General features: G+C 40.1%; 1 protein-coding gene across 14 annotated transcripts in view; it reads left to right on the forward strand.

Annotated features, from left to right (window-relative positions):
* ZRANB3 (zinc finger RANBP2-type containing 3) overlaps window positions 1-20,545 on the forward strand; it is a 303,637-nt gene that overhangs the window by 231,074 nt on the left and 52,018 nt on the right. For all 14 annotated transcript variants that reach the window (XM_070070992.1, XM_070070995.1, XM_070071000.1 and 11 more), the window contains 4 exons: window positions 1,640-1,759; window positions 4,286-4,405; window positions 7,761-7,940; window positions 11,614-11,766. In XM_070070992.1, coding sequence (XP_069927093.1) covers window positions 1,640-1,759; window positions 4,286-4,405; window positions 7,761-7,940; window positions 11,614-11,766 — 573 coding nt within the window. The remainder of the gene's footprint in view (window positions 1-1,639; window positions 1,760-4,285; window positions 4,406-7,760; window positions 7,941-11,613; window positions 11,767-20,545) is intronic.

A 20,545-nucleotide genomic window follows, 5' to 3' on the forward strand; every position in this document is an offset into this window, starting at 1 on the left:
ACCTCTCTCCTCAGCTCTTTCAAATAAATAAAATAAATATTTTTTAAGAGAGATTATTTATTTGAAAGGCAGAGGTTTGTGTCATCCTGTTCTTATTTTATGCAGTCTCTTCTATTTCTCTTTATATAACTTACCTGTTCATTCAGGTTGCTTTCTACAAATGCATGGTGATCTTTGGTTGTTTTCCTACAAGAAAGACACTAACTGCTGAGTGGAAACTCTGTGCATGGATATGACTTATAGACTGTGACCTTCAATAAAGTGTGACCTGACAGGGATATTTTGTTGTAAAGCCTCTCGTGCCAGTATCTTTAGTTTTTTTCTCCTTGACTTAGATTTATTTGAAAAGCAGAGTGACAGAGAAAGAGGAAGAGCTAGAGTGAGAGCAAGAGCAAGAGAGAGAGAGATAGGAAGAGAGCTAGAGAGAGAGAGACATCTTCTCATCTCTTATCCACTAATTCATTCCCAGATGCATCTACCAGCCATGTCTGGGCCAGGTGGAAACCAGGACTTGGGCCATCATCTGTCTTCCTAAGCGTATGAGCAGGGAGCTGGAATGGAAGCAGAGAAGCCAGGACTCAAACCAGCACTCCAGTATGGGATTCTGGCATCACAAGCCATGACTTAACCCACTGCAGCACTACGCCTGCCCCCAGTGTTACTGTTCCTGATTTTCTTCTTTCTACTCCCTAATTTCTCTGTGTGTTTCCTTCTGTTTCCTCAGACCTCCCTCCTATGCTTTTGTTCCTATCACATCAGCTTCTTCTGGAAAGTCCTCCCTCTCAGAGACAAGATAAATGCCCTCATTTTCTAGTCCTCTTAGCCTATCTCCTTTAACTGCCTGTTTGTAAGCCTATCTTAATTCCTTAAGGTTAAAAAAATACTCTCTTTAATCTTTAAACTTCAGTCCTAGGTTTCCTATTCTTTTAAGTTTCTCATTTAAAAACAACAAATGGGGACCAATGTGTGGCGCGGTGGGTGACTGGCATCCCATATGAGTGCTTGTTCCAGTCTCGGCTGCTCCACTTCCAGTCCAGCATCCCTGCTAGTGACCTGAGAGGATGGCTCAAGTGCTGGGGCCCTAAACTCATGTGGGAGACCCAGAGGAGGCTCCTGGACCTTGGCTTCAACCTGGCTCAGCATTGGCCCTTGTGGCCATGGGGAGTGAAACAGCAGATGCAAGATCTCTCTCTGTCTCTCTCTGTAACTCTGCCTTTCAAATAAAAAACTGAATCTTAAAAAAAAAAAAAAAAAGCTATTCATCTAATTTTTTTACATTTCATTTTCTCCTTAAATCTATTCCACTTAGTTTTCTATGTAAGCTTTTTTTTTTAAAGTTGCCTTCTAAACAAAACTGCCAATCCCTTCTTAGCCGTAGCCTATTTCCACTTCTTTTTTGTCTTTTTTATTTTTTTCTCTCCTAATTCTTGTCTTGCCCTTGTTTATCTCAGTTTTCTTCCCTCTTCTTCCACATGCCTTATATGTGGGCTTCCACTTTCTTAGGCCGCCTAAAGAACAAAGCTTTTAAAAGTTTAAAGAAATGTATTGATTTTTGAAGCATTTTTCTTGCCCTATTGAAATTGATGTGATTTGCAACACATATTTTTATGACAGTAATAAGTGGACTTTTCATATTTAGGCAGGAGCTGTAAAGGATTATATTAAGATGATGCTCCAGAATGATTCACTTAAATTCCTGGTTTTTGCACACCATTTAAGCATGCTCCAAGCTTGCACGGAAGCAGTCATTGAAAACAAGGTATGTTGCCATTTTTCTACAAAATACTTTCTACAATGCAGAATTTTACTACACTAAACATTAATTAGAGTCCCATAATTGAAGGACCTTTTTTTTTGCCTTCTTTAGATGACCATATATGAATTATTTTTGATATTTTTCTTGAAATAATATATAACTGTTAATATACTGGCATACTATTAAATTTTCCCTTTTACACCAATCATTATTTTCCATTTATCAGATTATCTGCATTAATTAAAGTCATGTTCCTTGTGAATTCTGTTTTTGATCATGTATATAGAAGGCTACTTCAGAAAGTTCGTGGATAAGTCAAATTAAAAGCTAATGAAGCTAATGCTCATCACTTCTTAGCCCTTTGGTTAAGATCAAGTGTAAAAGCTATTGCTCACTTCCCACAAACTTACTGAAAAAGTAAAAACAGTCTTCAAAAGTTTCATGAAAAAACACATAAAATGAAAAAACCCCCTTGGTTTCAAAATTTTTTTGCACCAAAATAAATTCCTGTTTGTATTCCATTTTTCCATGAATTTTTGGAGATACTCTTGTGCTGTTAGAGAGTGGTGTAGGCACTTAAAAGTTAAAATTTTTGTTTGCCTACATGGTGGTCCTTGAATGTGGGTGACATAAAGAGAAAAGGGAGAATTAATTCATTCAGTTTTGGTGCCCCACTGTAGTCATACAGTTCTGGACAATAGACTGGAAAATGATTAAGATTGAGTATAGGGGCCACATTGTGGCATAATGGGTTAAGCTACGGTTCAAGTCTGGGCTGCTTCACTTTCATCCAGCTCCCTGTCGGTGTGCCTGCGAAAGCAGCAGATGATGGCCCAAATCCTTGGATCCCTGCATCCATGTGGGATACCCAGAAGAAGCTCCAGGCTCCTGGCTTCTGTCTGGCCTAACCCTAGTCATTATGGCCATTCTGTCTCTCCTCCTTTCAAATAAATAAAAACCCTATAACCCTGCCTTTCAAATAAATAAAGAATAAAACTCTGAAAGGAAAAGAAAAGTATTCATAGGGTTAAAAGTGAATTTCTCCCAAACTCTCCTTAGCATGGCCATGCATTTTCCTTAGAAAGACCATGAAAAGATTTTATAACCTTCCCTATTAGATATTAAATGGGACACAAGTCAATTTATATTTGTTTTGTAAAGTTGTGTGGGACACAGGGATCCCCAGCTGGGTTCATTTGTTTTGTTTCAAATTCAGAGACATAGATAAAGTACAAGAATGAGAACAGAACTTATTTAAACAGACTAAAGGGATAGCACACATTCAGAGCATATGTGGGCAGCCTCTCTCCATGAGGAAAGAGTAGCATCTGTCCCCAGCCAACCTCAGGCCACCCCTTTATTGGTGAAGCTGGTGGTCTAATTGAATATACGAATAGGGCAGAGTTTGGGCAGATCTTCAGTGCACATGCTGTCTCCGGACATCTCCACATGGAGCAGCATACATGTGGCCATCATGGTGTCTTATGCATGCTGGGGAAGTAAGGCTCCCGTACATGATGGGAAAGCAGATGTGAAGAGACTGTAGCCGTGTTGGATCAGCACAGAAGGTGGTGGAGTTTTAGCTGTTCAAGGGCTCCAGCACAGAAAACTGCTGGCGCTCTCTCAGCTCTTTTGTTCATTAATTAGCTCCTTGCCTCGCTCATTTCAAGGGCAGAGAGTAAGGGCCATTCTATTTAGTGATAATTTGAATACATACTTATAAAAGTGACTATTCATATGTTTCAACTAAAGCCTTAGTTGTTTTCCATAAGGTGCATTTACTTCAAATTCAGGCCTCATACTTGTTTTTACAAAGTTGAGTAATGAGTTCTTTTTAGCTATTATAATACACAGTGATTACTTTCTTTTCTCAACTCAAATCTTTCTTAAAGACAACACTGTTCAGTTTAATGTTTCCCTACTTTTTAAAGATGTGTGTGGGTGTGTCAGTTCTCCACCTCAATGAAGACAAGTATATCACATGTTTCTTTTAATGTGAAAAAAAGATAACTCAGTGATAGAATAAAAGTGTTATTTTCTCAGTATTTGGGCTATTTCAGAAATAAATGCAGTATTCTTTGTAATACATGGCACAATCATCTTTCTCCTTTCTCACTTGTCTGCTTTATTTTTATTTTGGAATTAGTGGCCCTATAACTGATCCATCGTTTAAATTTGCATATCAGTTTACAAAGAATCTTACTAAGACAACATCAGCTTAATTCAAAAAGATTGATTCAGCTCTTGCTCTACAAGGCATTTGCCCTTGGCATTGATGGTATAAAGATGAATTAGACATAGACACTATCCTCAAGTAGCTTAAAAGATTAAAAACTAAGAAATTGGTACAAGAAGCTATTAAGATACTTGGTTAAGATTCTTCTTGCATAACATTTACCAGCCTGTCATCTTAACCAATTTCTATTTTTTATATTACCATAAAAATAAGCTGTAAAATACTCATAAATGAAATAAGTTTGGTGCTTAGGGGCCTGTCCTGATTTTTGCCATTTCTCTTGTTGGTCCTAGACTCGTTATATTAGGATAGATGGAAGTGTTCCATCTTCAGAAAGAATACGTCTGGTCAATCAGTTTCAAAAGGATCCTGATACTCGGGTGGCTATCCTAAGCATTCAGGCTGCTGGCCAGGTAAGCAGTTTCAGGCCTACATTTGATAATGAAATGTCGTTGAGATAATTTTAAAAGGCCACTAACCATAACTTCAGTTTATACACTTATAACTTTATATCTAGTTGTCTAGTGTTATAAATATTCATTCTATTTCTGAGAATGCCAGAACTTTTAATAGAAACAGGTCTCATTGTCTTTGTCTCAAATCTTTTTAAATTTTAAGGAAAGAATTTCCATGAAGGATATAGTTAATTGTATTGTAATAGCTGTCCATGACCTTTTGTTCTTTGAGTTTGCATAGAGTTTTTTCACACTGTTCTTATAGCACTTACCTGACTTGGTTGTGTTTTCTCAGGGTTTGTAATGCAAGAGGGCCTATGAAAAAAGAACTCTTCTGATTCAGAACTTTTTCTGGAGTTCTGGTTTGTCCCTTAGTATTAGGTTTTGCTGCAAAGAATTCAAATTCAGATTAAGAGTAATTTAAAGGGTCGGCACTGTGGCATAGTAGGTTAAGCCACCATCTACAGTGTCAGCATCCCACATGGGCATTTTTTCAAGTCCTCACTGCTCCACTTCTGATCCTGCTCCCTGCTAATGTGCCTGGGAAAACAGCAGAAGATGGCCCAGGAGCTTGGGCCCCTGTACCCACATGGGAGACCTGGATGAAGCTCCTGGCTGCTAGCTTCAGCCTAACCCAGTCCTAGCCATTGTGGCCATTTGGGGAATGAACCAGCGAATAGAAGATCGATCGATCGATCTATCTATCTATCTATCTATCTTTCTTTCTTTCTTTCTCTCTCTCTCTCTCTCTCTCTGTAATTCTTTCAAATAAATAAAAAGATTTTTTTAAAGTAATTTAAATACACAGTTGTATTCTCATGCAGCCTGGCCACGCCTAGCTCAGCAGTTCCACAGAGTCCATAGGACCCTTCTGGCTTTCTGCTATACCACTCCACAAGCTTCTCTTCTTGCCTAAGAAGCCTGCTAGAGCATCTCCGTCATATCTGAATTCCAGTCAACCGATGAAGACGGACACACTGCCTCTCACTGCCTGCACTTAATCCCATGGCTGCCTGTGACTTAGAAGGAAGCTGATGGAGTAGCCTCTTTTCCTCGTAGCTCCACTAGAAATCAGGTGTTATATTCCAAGGACACAGGTTAGGGAAGAATACACGTGAGGGAAAGCACTGGCAGTCTCTGCCATACTATGGTAGAGGGGATCCTTCTGGACCTTTTTTCTGTTAATATTTGAAAGTATTTTGATGTAAATATCTAAACCAAGATATTTAGCATAAGGGAAACTAATTAACCATACTGCTATGCCTAACCTGGTATATGCCAAAGACCTGCTTTTACTCAGATAATTGGTAGATAGATAGATAATCAGAGAGAGAGAGTGACTCCATAAAGATGAAGCACTACTAGAACTCACTAGGAGTTCTAACCAAAAGAATGTTCTCAACATTGGATTAAGCTTTAAATGTTGGATTAAGCTTTAAATAATCTGAGTTTTATATTGGTTTGAATATTCCAGTCATGGAAGATATCATCAAAAAGAGCTTAAAATTAGATGGAGGATTCTTTATAGGGAATAAGTAGGAGAAAGCTAGATAGGAAAATTTGAGACTTTTTTTAAATTAGAAAATATAAAAATAATTTTAAAATTAAAAATGTACAGGAGATTCAGCTTTCTTAAAGTTGTATTCCTGTAGAATTTATGTAAGTGCACATACTTGAAGACTGTACTGTCATAGGAATAAAAGAAAGTAGAAAGGACTGTGTTCTTGGCATTGTAAATCTTAATTTTAGTGTACTAAACTTCCCAGAGTGCCATTAATCTTGCCAACTTATTTTTCCAATATTCTTGTATAGTCATTTGATATGTTTCACAAACTTAAAAGTTATCCCTCTTTAAATGCTACTTCTTCAGTCTTATCTCTAAAATTTTAAGGCATTTTCAATCCTAGGTAACAGTATGATTTAACATTGTGGTTTGTTTGGCTCTGTCTATGTTTTATTTAACTTTCTGAAGTGACTGATTTTTAGTGAAATTTTCAGCTTGAGAACTAGTGCAGCCAATGAATGAATGCTAATATGACTTGATGTGATATGAAAATGTTTTAAGTTATCATGCTTTATCCCATAATGATAGCATAGCACTCACAAATGTCACTTACTTACAGAAGTTGCAGTGTGTATGAGCAGCAAGGATTAGACAATACTCCCAAAGGACGGTGGGATTTTTGTCAGCCACTTAATATCATTCACTACTGTATGGCAGTGGCATAAGCATGGCTCACGTTTCACTCAGCCTACCTACTTTAAATTTGAAGTCATGCATTTTTGGATCCAGTTTTAGATTTAGGAGATTTGCTTTATTTCATATATTGACTATAAAACAAGATTTGGTTAATAGTTTTTGTTGTACCATTTCAAATTCATTCATTTCAGGCCGGCGCCGTGGCTCACTTGGGTAATCCTCCTCCTGTGGTGCCGGCATCCCATATGGGCGCCGGGTTCTAGTCCCGGTTGCTCCTCTTCCAGTCCAACTGTCTGTGTGGCCCGGGAGGGCAATGGAGGATGGCCCAAGTGCTTGGGCCCCTGCATCCACATGGGAGACCAGGAGGAAGCGCCTGGCTTCTGGCTTTGGATTGGCGCAGCGCCAGCCGTAGTGGCCATTTGGGGAGTGAACCAACAGAAGGAAGACCTTTCTCTCTGTCTCTCTCTCTCTGTCTATAACTCTACCTGTCAAATAAATTTTTAAAAATTCATTCATTTCAACGGTACATTTGCATTTTATATATATATATATATATGTATGTATATATATGCATATATATAGAGAGAGAGGGAGAGAGAGAGAGAGGTAAACTTCAGGGTCTGTGAAATGTAACATGGGGAATATCACAGGAAGAAAACAATATGACTGGACACTTGATTTTCTTACTTTATAGCCCAGCAGTATGAAGTAAATAAAGAAGATGTCAATGAAGTCTTCCTCGTTGCTATGGATACCATGTGTTAGAAATTGTATTCTCATTTATAATATATTTTATTAGATTTTTCCAGTGGCAATGTGAATTCAGTTTTCATCAAGATACAGTAATTTTGTTTATAAATATATATATCAAACTGACTTTTGAAATATTGAAATAGCTTTTAAATGTGTTTTTTTGTAGTTAACCTGACTATTTTGCAGCATACAGTCTTCATATACCCTCTTAATTTGGCTTAAAGTGAGCAGCTGATTGCTTTTAAGTCCTTTAGTGTTTTCTTTCCATTTAACATGTTCTGAAAAACTTTATTATATATGGGCTTTATGTTTTATTCTCAATTTGTTTGCATCTCAGTTTCGTCACTTTATTTTGTGCAGGGTTTAACATTTACCGCTGCTAGTCATGTCGTATTTGCTGAGCTGTATTGGGACCCTGGACATATAAAACAAGCAGAAGATCGTGCTCATCGGATTGGACAGTGCAGTTCTGTGAATATTCACTACCTTATTGCCAATGGAACTCTAGACACTCTTATGTGGGGAATGTTGAATCGTAAGGTAAAGCTTGAGTTTCACTCATGTCATTAACATATTTACTGTAATCCATACTATTCAGGAATCAAGAAGCAGAGTTTAATGTGTTCAGGGAAAAGATATAACCAGCCACGCCACGATAATTTAATAATAGAGATTAAGTTCAGAAAAGACTTCAACTTGTACTACCTTACCTGCTATCCTTTAAGAAGAGAGGCTTGGAGCCTGTGCTGTGGCGTAGCTGGTAAAACCACTGCCCACTGCCTGCATTGCCGACATCCCATAAGGCACTGGTTTGAGTTCCAACCAACTGCTCTACTTTCAATCCAGCTCTCTGCTATGGCCTGGGAAAGCCGCAGAAGATGGCCTAAGTGCTTGGGCCCCAGCACCCATGTGGGAAACCCAGAAGAAGCTCCTGGCTCCTGGCTTCATATCTATGAAGCTCCGGCCATTGCAGCCATTTGGGGAGTGAACTAGCAGATGGAAACACCTCTCTCTCTCTCTCTCTCTCTCTCTCTCTCTCTCTCTCTCTCTCTATCTTTCCCTGCCTCTCTATAACTCTCCCTTCCAAATACATAAATAAATCTAAAAAAAAAAGAAGAAGAAGAAGACAAAGAAGAGAGGCTTGGATTTCCATGATTCCTATTATCTTCCAAGCCCTTCTACTTTAGAGGCTAGGATCAAGTCAGCTCACAAGGAACCAGGCTGTTTCAAGCTCTAAGTCCTTTTTGTAACCAAAGATAAAGACTTTCCAGAAGGATTCTTGAGTTCGTAACTAATTTTGGGAAGTGGACAGCCTGTACCCAGGCCCTAAAAAACACAGGAATGATGTTACTTGCTCTGTCCTTTTTGGTAATGTCTTTTTCTCTCCAGCTTTGAAAAATGTATATAGAATGTATTTGAGAAAGGATTTCTGTTTTTGTCTTTTTGGGTTACTATAACAAAGTGCTATGGATTGGGTGACTTACAAACAACAGCAATTTATTTTTTACATTTCTGCAAGCTGGACTTCCAAGATCAAGATGCCGGCATGGTGAGGGCCTTTTTCTGTCTTGCAGATTACTGACTTCTTGTATCCTCATATGTTAGAAAGAGGACAAGAGAACATTCTGGAGTTCCAACTCTACCTCCATGACCTAATCACATCCTAAAGGTCCCACCTGCTAAAACTCTCATATTGAGAGTTAGGACTTCAAGATAGGAATATTGGAGAAACAAGTCTAATATATTCTGACTTGGCCCCCCAAAATCCATGTCTTTTTCGCATGAACAGTACATTCTTCTATCTCAGTAGTCCACAGACTCTTACTCATGCTATTGCTAACCATAAAGTCCAAAGTCTGAAGTTCAATAGCTCATGTTAATCACCATCTAAATCCAATGAAGATAAAACTCATCCTGAAGCAAAATTCCTCTCCAGTCTAGAACCTGTGAAATCAGAAAAGTTATATGCTTCCAAATTACAACTATGAGAGAGGCATAGGCTAGCCATTCCTATTCCAACAAGGGAAAAATAGAAAAGAAGAAGGGGTGTCTGGTTCCAAGTTAGCCTAAAACCTAGCGAGGCAAACTACGTAAGATATTGCACTCAAGAATAATCCTCTTTGGATCTGCCCCCTGTCTTCCAAGCCTGCTGGGGTAGTGGTCCTGCCATCCAGATCTACTGGAGTAGAGGCCCTGTTTTTTGGACCCAGGAGGGTAGAAACACGGGCTTCCTGTGGTAGCCCCACCCATGCCTTGACTATATTGTGACCCCATCTAAGATGTACTTCTTACTGCAACAAGAGATCACAGACCCAGGGCTCTGCATTCTGGGCCTATGGCAAGAGTGATAGCCCTGATGAAGTCTGAATCACCTCTAGAGTCCTCCATCCTTTTCTCAAAAATAACACGTATTTGCAGCTGAGTACTTATATGGTCTACTCCGGTGTGGTCTAAGAAGTCTGACCGTCTATCATTTGCCCCATTGTCTCTGTTTCCATTAGTCCCAACTGGCAGTGTTTCCCCTGATGTGGTCCCAGCTCTGTTCCTGACTTTTCTTGAGATGGCTCATTTAAGTCTGTGGTTCACATCCATACAGATCTCCAGATCAGTCACTTGGCCAAATTCTCAGTAATCTCTTTCTCATCTTTTGCAATTTCAATAGACTGAGAATTTCGTGGATTTTACATACTGGTTCCTTCTCAACACTTCTGCCTTCAAATCATTTTTCTCTTCTTGCATTCTATAACAAGTTGTCAGGAGAAGGCAAATTGCTTCTTTAAGTTTCCTCAATTAAACATATAATTTTGTTGCTTGCAAGTTCTGCTTTGGACAAAACACTAGAATATGAGCACAATGCTGCCACGTTCTGTGCTACCTTATAACCATATCTGCCTTTTCTGCAGTTTCCAATCATATATTCTTTATTTCCATTTGTGACCTATCACAATGGCCTTTACCATCTGTATCTTTTTTTTTTTAAAGATTTATTTATTTTACTTGAAAGTCAGCATTACACAGAGAGAGGAGAGGCAGAGGCAGAGAGAGAGAGAAAGAGAGAGAGAGGTAGGTCTTCCATCCGATGGTTCACTCCCCAGTTGGCCACAAAGGACGGAGATGTGCTGATCTGAAGCCAGGAGCCAGGAGCTTCCTCTGGGTCTCCCACGTGGGTGCATAGGCCCAAGGACTTGGACCATCTTCTACTCTTCCCCAGGCCAAAGCAGAAAGCTGGACTGGAAGGGGGGCAGCCGGGTCTTGAACCGGCGCCCATATGGGATGCTGGCATTTCAGGCCAGGGTGTTAACCTGCTGCACCACAGCACCGGCCCCCAACCATCTGTATTTCTATCAGTATTCTCTTCATAATTACATTGATGTTCTCTAAAAGACAGAAGCTTTCTCTACAAGTTTATTCTTTTCTTTCTACGCTCTCACCAAAATAGCCTTTAAATTTTCATTTATGCCAATCTGGGATTTTTCTAGCATATACTTCATAGCTCTCTCGGTCTCTACCTATTGCTGAGCTCCAAAGTGCTTCCATATTTTTAGCTATTTGTTACAGAATTGCCCTTACCTTTTAGGTTCCAATTTCTGTGTTAGAAACTTTGGGCTATTATTACAAAGTACCATAAACTGGATGGCCTAAAAATAGGAGAAATTTATTTCGCCCACTTCTGAAGGCTGGTACTCAAAAGAGCAAGGGTGCCAGCAGGGTCTGATGAAAGCCATCCTCCAGGTTGTAGATGGCTAACTTCTCACTGCTTTCTCACATGGTAGAAAGAGGGCAAGATAACTGGGGTCCCCTTTATAAGGATGGTAATCCCATTCAGGAGCACTCCACCTTCATAACCTAATCACCAAGGCCCTTACCTCACCTGCATGAGAGTTAGAATTTTTCAGCATAATGAATTTTTTAGTGGTGCACAAATAGTCCATTGCACTATTTTTTAAGCCCTGAGTATAGACATTTGAAACACTCATACTATAGGTTAAATTTTAAAATATAGAAATATTTGGATAAAAGTTATGAAAAGGCAGATAGTTAGCCCTTTTCCTCATTAAGCAAAGGACTCACTGACTTGGTAATTTGGTTGTAATTTTGAGTAATTATGCTATTAAAATCCATGAAATATTGGAAAAATAAAATTTTCTAGTAGATAGCTTGTGATTTAAGTGCAAAATCAAGTGAAAAGTGCTTATGTTTTTCCATCTTTCAGGCTCAGGTTACAGGGAGTACATTGAATGGTAGGAAGGAACGACTTCAGGCAGAGGAAGGAGATAAGGAAAAATGGGATTTCCTGCAGTTTGCTGAAGCTTGGACTCCAAATGACTGTTGCGAAGAGCTCAGGAAGGATGTTTTGTTCACTCATGTAAGATTAAATTTATTTTTCTTTTCTATTGTAATATCCTGAAACTATAACTTTATCGTGTATTGTTTTAAGTAGCAATTCTCAGTGATTCTTACTATTGAAAGGAGACTTCACATAAAGTTGGAACCCTCATTGAACAAAAAATTTATACTGATAGAAGCAGGCTTGTATTTTCCCATAGTTTCCACATTCCTTTGTTCAGCTCCTTAGTAAACAAGCCAAATAGATTGTAACCTGCAGAACATATAGGTCACTGTCTTTATGACCCTGAGGATATGGAAAGGTAAACTCAATTTGCTTCAAAAAGCACACATTATAAAAATAATGAGATATTTGATTATATCAAAATCAAAAACGTGTGTTATACAAAATGGCTTATGAACAAGTCACAGACTCAGTAAAGATGTTTGCATTACAATGTCCAAAGTATAGGAAGAATTTATTCAACTTAGTAAACCACTACCAAGTCAGCAGAAAATGAAAGAATGGCAGCGCCACAGGAGAACTGAATACAGTCTACAGATACAAGAAAAGCTCTGCCTCACTGACATGAGGCAAATGTGAAGATCCCTTCTCCTTCCTCTATAAAATTAGGAAGCTGTGGTGTGATACTTTCAGGTCATGTGAAAATTCTGTTCCCAAAACATTTCACCCAGTGGGGCTACATTCATTAATGACCTTTCCTTGAATTAATTTTAAAAAGGTAGTTTCTCCAATTCCATTCTATGTTTACTAACTTGAATTTTTCTGTAAAGATCTTTACTTGCCCCTGGAAAAGTATCATTATGAACTTAGAGATTCTTTTTATCAGTTGTTATTATTAGTTAATCCTTCACCTTTTTTTTCCTAACTTAGATCTGGCAAGTGAAATTTCTTTAAGCTGACTTTCTGTTTCCCCTTTTGTCCCCATAAGTCTCTGAGTGCTTCCTTACATTTTGCCAAAAAATAAAAAAATGTATCCATGTTCACCTTGAATTTTCTTTGCCTCAGGATTAGAACTGGCCGTTTCTTGAGCCCTGTTTTTTTTTTTTCTTTTTTTAAAGAAACTGGGATGATATTTCTAATTTAGGATTTTTAAGAGTTCCTCTGAGATATGTTTACTTCTAGGGTCTTTTCAGTATACAGAGATACATACACACATACATATATATTTGCATAGGTAGATATATCTGTATGCATATGTGAGGGTACTTCAGAAATTTTATAGAAATGAAATTTTAAAATGTTTATTTTGATGCAAAAAACCCTGAAATCCACATGCAAAGACTCTTAGAAAGTTTGTTGAAAATCTATATTATGAAAAAACTGCATTGATTTTAGAATTTTTGTACCCAAGTAAACTTATCTTCTCATTCCATTTTCTACTAACTCCTTGAATTGTCCTTGTATGGAAGCAATTTTAAGCCATAAATTCCTACTAATTCCTCCTATTGAAATCCAGTATCACCAAATTCTTTGCCTTCTTCTTATACCTATAAAAATATAAATATTTACATTTCTTTTATCCAATAGCAAAAATCCTGATTCCTAATATCAACATATTTACTCATTTGCTCTGTCTTTCAAAACATGTAAAATAATTTTTAAATTATACCTGTACCACTATCTACAACTGAGTAAAATTCAAGATTTCTTTTCAGTTCTACAGAATGTCTCATGAATGATACATGGTCTTGTAGTCTGCTTGAATTCTTTTTTTCCATATTGTAGATATGTATTTAGGTTTGCTTGTTTCATTTAATTGTAGGATTTTATTTTTTTAAATCCTTTTGATTTAACTTTACTTTTTGAACATTTAAAATATTTAGATAGTTGAAAAGTCAAAACTATATTTAAAAAGTACGGGCCGGCGCCGCGGCTCACTAGGCTAATCCTCCGCCTAGCGGCGCAGGCACACCGGGTTCTAGTCCCGGTCAGGGCGCCGGATTCTGTCCCGGTTGCACCCTTCCAGGCCAGCCCTCTGCTGTGGCCAGGGAGTGCAGTGGAGGATGGCCCAAGTGCTTGGGCCCTGCACCCCATGGGAGACCAGGAAAAGCACCTGGCTCCTGGCTCCTGCCATCGGATCAGCACGGTGCGCCGGCCGCAGCGCGCCAGCCGCGGCGGCCATTGGAGGGTGAACCAACAGCAAAGGAAGACCTTTCTCTCTGTCTCTCTCTCTCACTGTCCACTCTGCCTGTCAAAAAAAAAAAAAAAAAAAAAAGTACACCCAGAGAAGTCTTACTCTTATTCCTATTTTTGTTTGCTAACTGTCCCATATAGATAACCATTTTTATGAATTTCTGGTATAATTGTCCCTAGGTTTTCTTTTCTTTTCTTTTAAGATTTATTTATTCATTTGAAAGACAGAGTTACACAGAGAGAAAGAGAGGCAGAGAGAGAGGTCTTCCATCTGCTGGTTCACCCCCCATATGGCTGCAAAAGCCGGAGCTGTGCCGATCCAAAGCCAGGAGCTTCTTCCGGGTCTCCTACGTGGGTGCAGGGGCCCAAGGACTTGAGCCATCTTCCACTACTTTTCCAGGCCATGGCAGAGAGCTGGATCGGAAGAGGAGCAGCCAAGACTAGAACTGGCACCCATATGGGATGCCGGCACTGCAGGCAGTGGCTTTACCTGCTACCACAATGCCATCTTTTTTTTTTTTTTTTTTTTAGATGTATTTATTTGAAAGTCAGAGTTACAGAGAGACAGAGATCTGCCATCTACTGGTTCACTCCCTAGATGTCCACAACAGCAAGGGCTGGGCCAGGCCAAAGCCAGGAGCCAGGAACCAGGAACCAGGAGCTTCTTCTGGGTCTCCTACATGAGTGCAGGGGCCCAAGCACTTTGGCCATCCTATGCTGCTTTCCCAGACCATTAGCAGGGGGCTGGATCGGAAGTAGAGTAGCTGGGACTCAAACCGGAGACTTGTAGGATGCTGGCATTGCAGATGGCAGTTTTCTCCACTGCACCCACGGCCGGCCACCCAAAGTTAAACTTTCAGTGCTAAGCTGAGTTCCATAGAAATATTATTTTTTATGTAGAATTGTGATAAACTTTTAATATTTTAATATGTCTTATTTGGAGGACTGGTACATTTTTCCCCCTTAGAATACCAGAATGCCACTGATATTTTATAAATTTATTTATTTGAAAGGCGTGGTGATAGAAGGAGGGAGACAGAGATCTTGCTTCTGCTAGTTCATTCTCCATATGCTTCCAACACCTGGGACTGGGCAAGTCTGAAACCAGGAGCCAGGAACTCCATCCAGGTCTATCACATGTGTGGGGGGACCCAAGTACTTGGGCCATCTGCTACTTCCCAGGCACATTAACAGAACCCTAAATTGGAAAGGGGGTCAGAACTCTATCCCAGACACTTTGATATGGGATACAGGTGTTCCAGGATACAATTTAACCATGCCACAATGCTTGATTTTTTTTTTTATTAAAAAACCATTTTCTGAAGTAGGGGTTTGGCACAATGGTTAAACACTGCTTTGAGGGGCTGGCACTGTGGCACAGCAGGTTAAAGCCCTGGCCTGCATCACCAGCATACCATATGGGTGCTGGTTCAAGTCCTGGCTGTTCCACTTCCAATCCAGCTCCCTGCTGATGCACCTGGGAAAGCAGTAAAGGCTGGCCCAGGCCCTTGGGTCCCACCTACGTGGGAGACCAGAAAGAAGCTCCTTGGTCCTAGCTTCAGATCAGTTCAGCTCTGGCCATTGCAGCCATTTGGGGAGTGAGCCTGTGGATCAAAGACCTCTCTCTCTTCTCTCTCTCTCTCTCTCTCTTTGTAACTCTGATTTCAAATAAATAAGTACTTATTTATTAATAAATCCAAATGCTTCAGATTCCCACATCCTATAGAAGAGCCTCTGCTTCCAATCCAGCTTCCTTCTCATGTGAACCCTGGGAGGCAGCTGGCTTCAGCCTCACCTAGCCCTGGCTGTTGTGGGCATTGGTCAATGAACCAGTAGATGGAAGGTATCTCTATCTATTTCTTTGCTTCTCAAATAAAATGAAAATAATTTTTTAAAAAATGTAAAAATCCTTACCTTTTATGACTGTTTCTTGTATATTGTTCTACAAAAAACAACACAAATCCTAAGTTATTTCAAAAATATATAAATGAAACTATGATTTGTGGCTTTTCTTTCTTTAAAATTTCCCAACTATCAAACTATGTTTGAGTTCATTTCTAATATAGGCATTAAGAATTTGAAAAACATCCTCCTGTATGTGTGTGTGTGTGTGTGTGTATATATATATATATATATACATGTTTATTGTGTTTTAAACATTTGCTGAAGAAAAGTGTTTATGTACAGTTTAAAAAAAATCACCCTTACCAAATCTTACTTTCTTAAGTTAGATGTGTATATTTTACAGTTTAAGCAGATTTTCCAAGGTATGTCTTTATACACACATGGCTTTATGTAAATTGGAATCTTACAATGTAGGAATCCTTTGTTTATTTTAATTTGTTTTGCTTTCCTATCACTTGTTTTGTGCTTTGCCAGGATGTGAAGAGTGGGGTTTTAAGATTATTTTTTTGAGAAGCAGCGACAGAGATGGAGACAGAGCGATATTGCTTCCTTCTACTGGTTCATTTTCTAAATGCCTGGAATGGCCAAGACTGGACCAGGGCCAAATAGGAGCCAGGAACTCAATCCAAGTCCACAAGGCTGGCAGGAACCCAAGTATGTGAAACATCATTGCTGCCTCCCAGGATCGGCACTAACAGGAAGCTGGAGTCAGGAATCAGAGCCAGAACTGGGTATCAAACCCAGGTACTCTGATGTGGGACCCAGGTGTCTCAACCTATGTCTTACTTGCTAGACTTAACATCTACCCCTGGAATATGCTTTGACTGACTGGGTGGGCGTGCTCTCCCATCTCTCTGTCCTGATCCCCTCTAGCCTCATGCATTTAGAGGAGTGTTCAGTTTTTGAAAGGTCCCAAGAGAACACAGTCTAGCTAACCTTTTTTCTTCTGAATGCTTGCCAGAATTTCAGCATTTTCTATGGAAATTTTTCAATTTATATTCATTTCTTTCTGTTCTTTTTTAAAGCCTTCAAAATATTTTTTGCCAACATTGAGCATTTTTAGGGTACTTCCAGTTTTGTCACTTAAACTTTGCTAAATTCACCAAACTTGCCAATTGTCATCAAAAAGTTTTAACCAAAACTTTATAGCAGCTCTAATTGGATGATTTTTAACAGCTTGTCTGTACTTCTGCAGTGTCAGCATTTTAAGGAATGTTTATTTCATTTCTGTCCCAGCTCCCTGCTGCTGCAGCTGGAGGGAGCTGGAGCAAAGAGCTGCAACCTTCCACTGTGGGAGAACAGATTGTGTGAGTCAGCGCGTGCCTCCGCCCAGCCTGTCAACCCCCGAGAAGGGGAGAAGACCAAGGAGCAGAATGAGCCTGAAGGACAGGACAGAGTAAACTGGAGGCAGGGAGGGAGTCCCAACACCTTAGATCTCAGGCTCCCCGTAATTGCTGAACCCGACTCATTCACATATTCAAAATGCTATGAAAGAAATAAAAGATTTTTAGAAATGCAATGAATTTGCTAAGCTTGGCAAATTGATCTTTAGTGAATTGAGTTTCAGGTGAATTGATTTTTAGAATGTTAGTTATTGAACAAATAAGTCACTTAGCATTTGGGCTTTTGTGAAATTGATTTTCTGTGAGCTGACCTAGAACCTAATATTAGTATTTATATGGGGCTTGGGGTAAATCCATAATAGTCAAAAAGTTAGAATAGTCCAAATGTTTATACATTGTTGAGTGGATAAGCAAAATGTGGCTTATCCATACAACAAAATATTATTCAGTTTTTAAAAAAATTGAGGGGGGCCAGTGTTGTGGCATAGCCAGTAAAGCCACCACCTGTAATGCTGGCATCACATACGGGCACTGGTTCATGTCCCAGGTGCTCCACTTTCAATCCAGATCCCTGCTAATGGCCTGGGAAAAGCAGTGGAAAATGACCCAAGTGTTTGGGCCCCTGCCACTCAGATGGGAATACCAGATAAAGTTCCTGGCTCCTAGCTTTACCTGGCCCAGCCCCAGCTTTTGCAGTTATCTGGGGAGTGAACCAGCAGATGGAAGATCTCTGTCTCTCTGTTCTCCCTCATTCTATGTAACTCTGCCTTTGAAATAAATACATGAATCTTTAAAAAGAAAAAAAATGAAATATTGGTACATATGACAATATGGACAGTATGAATGAACTCTGAAAATATTGTGCTGAGTAAAGTAAGCCAAAAATAAAGGCCACATGTTTTATGACTTCATTTATTTGAATTGGAGATCTGTGGTTAAGAGCAAGAGGAGAGGGGCCAGTGTTTTGGCGGCATGGGTAAAGCCACCGCCTACGACACCAGCATCCCACATGTATGCTGGTTTGAGTCCCTGGTGGTGTTCCACTTCCAATCCAGCTCCCTGTTAATGTGCCTGGGAAAGCAGAGGAAGATGACCCAAGTGCTTGGGCCCCTACTCCCATATGGGAGACCCAGATGAAGCTCCTGGATCCTGGCTTCAGCCTGGCCCAACTCTGGCTGTTGAGGCCATTTAGCGACTGAACCAGCTGATGGAAGATATCTCTCTCTCTCTCTCTCTCTCTCTCTCTGTAACTCTGCATTTCAAATAAATAAAAATAAACCTTTTTTAAAAAAGGAAAAAAAGTCTTTACATTAATGTCAGTATCTCCTGCCATCTTTCTCCACTGGTGCTTATTACCCTCAGAACTACATAATCGGGGCCAGCGCTATGGCACAGTAGGTTAATCATCTGCCTGTGGCGCTGGCATCCCATGTGGGCACCAGTTCTAGTCCCAGCTGCTCCTCTTCCAATCCAGCTCTCTGCTATGGCCAGGGAAGCAGTAGAAGATGGCCCAAGTGCTTGGGCCCCTGCACCCTCCCACCCCCCTCAATGTGGGACACCAGGAAGAAACACCTGGCTTCATATGGAATGCCGGCACTGCAGGCAGTGGCTGTACCTGCAACACCACAGCACCGGCCCCTCTCTTTCTTTTTTTTAAATTTTTATTTATTGTATATATTTGAAAGATGGAGAGAGAAACACAGAGAAAGAAATAGAGATCTCCCATCTGCTGTTTCACACCCTAAATGCATGCAACAGCTGAGGCTAGGCCAGGCTAAAAGCCAGGAGCCAGGAATTCAATATGGGTCTCCCACAGTTTGCAGTGGCCCAGCTACCTGCACCATTATGTGCTGCCTCCCAGGGTACACATTAGCAGAGCTGGAATCAGCAGAGGAGCCAGGACTCAAATCCAGGCATTCTGATAGGGGATGCAGGTGTCCCAAGTTTCATCTTAACTGCTGTGCAAACCCCTCCCTTTTAATCCGAGTTCTTCTGCCACATAGTTTTGCTAAATATTGGGATTAAAAATAAATAAATGGAACTAAGGCTGGTACTTAACCATTTATGCCAGCATAAGTGTACTGATTGTTAAAATGCTAAAGTGTTTTGGTAATGGTTGGTAAATACCCATTCTTCAATTCAGTCCTTTCATTTTACTCCGCCATCCCAGCACTAGAGCCTTCTGGTCTCCCAGTTAGCTGGCACTGCTGCTTCAACCCAGCATTGGCTTATGCCCCTGCTATCCCTGTTGTTAAGTAATTGAATAATACAGTGCAGGAAACTAATCCACACAAATGCATGAATCATTCATTCTTTACGCACTTTGGGTATATTTTACATCTTTTAAAGAAATTATTTTTTCATCCAAATGAAACTCAAAGTCTAACTCAAATAAAGAGAAAAAATTCTACCACCACAAAGAAAGTTCCTTTTGCATAGCCCAGTTGGCTCTTCCACAGGCAAGCAGTCCTCCCTGGGAGTTCAGTGCCGGGTCACCATGTCAGATGCTGTCAGTCCTGTGTCCAGTGCTTCTTCCTTTCTTCTACATCTAAACGTGCATGACATCTGAGTTCTCTTTTGGTTTTGAAGTGTTTTGATTTCCCTACAATGGCCCACTGAATGATAAAATAGGTTGTCTCCAAATGGAGAAAAAAAGGTATGGAGAATATTGTGCTTCCAAGTGTTAAAGCTGTTTCTAAATAAAGTAGATTGAGTGGAGTATTCAAATAGAGAGCTTCCCCTCTCTCTGGTTTTCATTTTGCTACCAACATTTAGGAGGTATCCTTTCTTTTACCTGTAGCTGTGGGAAACTTAGGCTTATTCTTTAGCTTTTTTTAAGGTATTTCCCATCTGATGGAGCAAGGACAAAAAGCTTTAGATCCTTGTTGACCTCACCTACATAACAGCAAGCAGGCCCCCATTTCTCTGTCCTGCTAATACAGCCCCACCCTGCCTTGACCAGCCCTGCCCTGCCTGGACTGTTGGACACAGCACTATCTGAAGAGTCCAGCCATCAGCTCCCTGGACTCCTCCCAAGCTCTTTCCCCCCAAGATCAGCAGCTCAGCTTCAGAGTCCAAGCCTCAGCCCTAACTCCTCCCAGCCCACACTGTTATCTCTCAGGACCTTTAGATCTAACTCAAGTTCTCCCACTATCTTGGCATTCCAGCTTTAGCTCAGACCCCCAAGCCCCTTCCCACTGCTTTGTACTATATAAACCCCAAGTCTGTAAAGGAAGGTGCGTTCTCTGCTGTGTGTTCGCTGGCAACTGTCAGCTGTGTGTTCACCTGGGAGTTTATTCTTCTGAATAAACCTGGTTTGGCTGTGACTTCATATTCTGTCTCTTCTTTCCTGACGCCATCTTCTTTTGCTCTTTTCTCCAGTACTAGATAATCAGCAGCAACATGAATCCAGC

The sequence above is a fragment of the Oryctolagus cuniculus genome, chromosome 3 (assembly GCF_964237555.1).
Source record: "Oryctolagus cuniculus chromosome 3, mOryCun1.1, whole genome shotgun sequence".
Lineage (NCBI taxonomy): Eukaryota > Metazoa > Chordata > Mammalia > Lagomorpha > Leporidae > Oryctolagus > Oryctolagus cuniculus.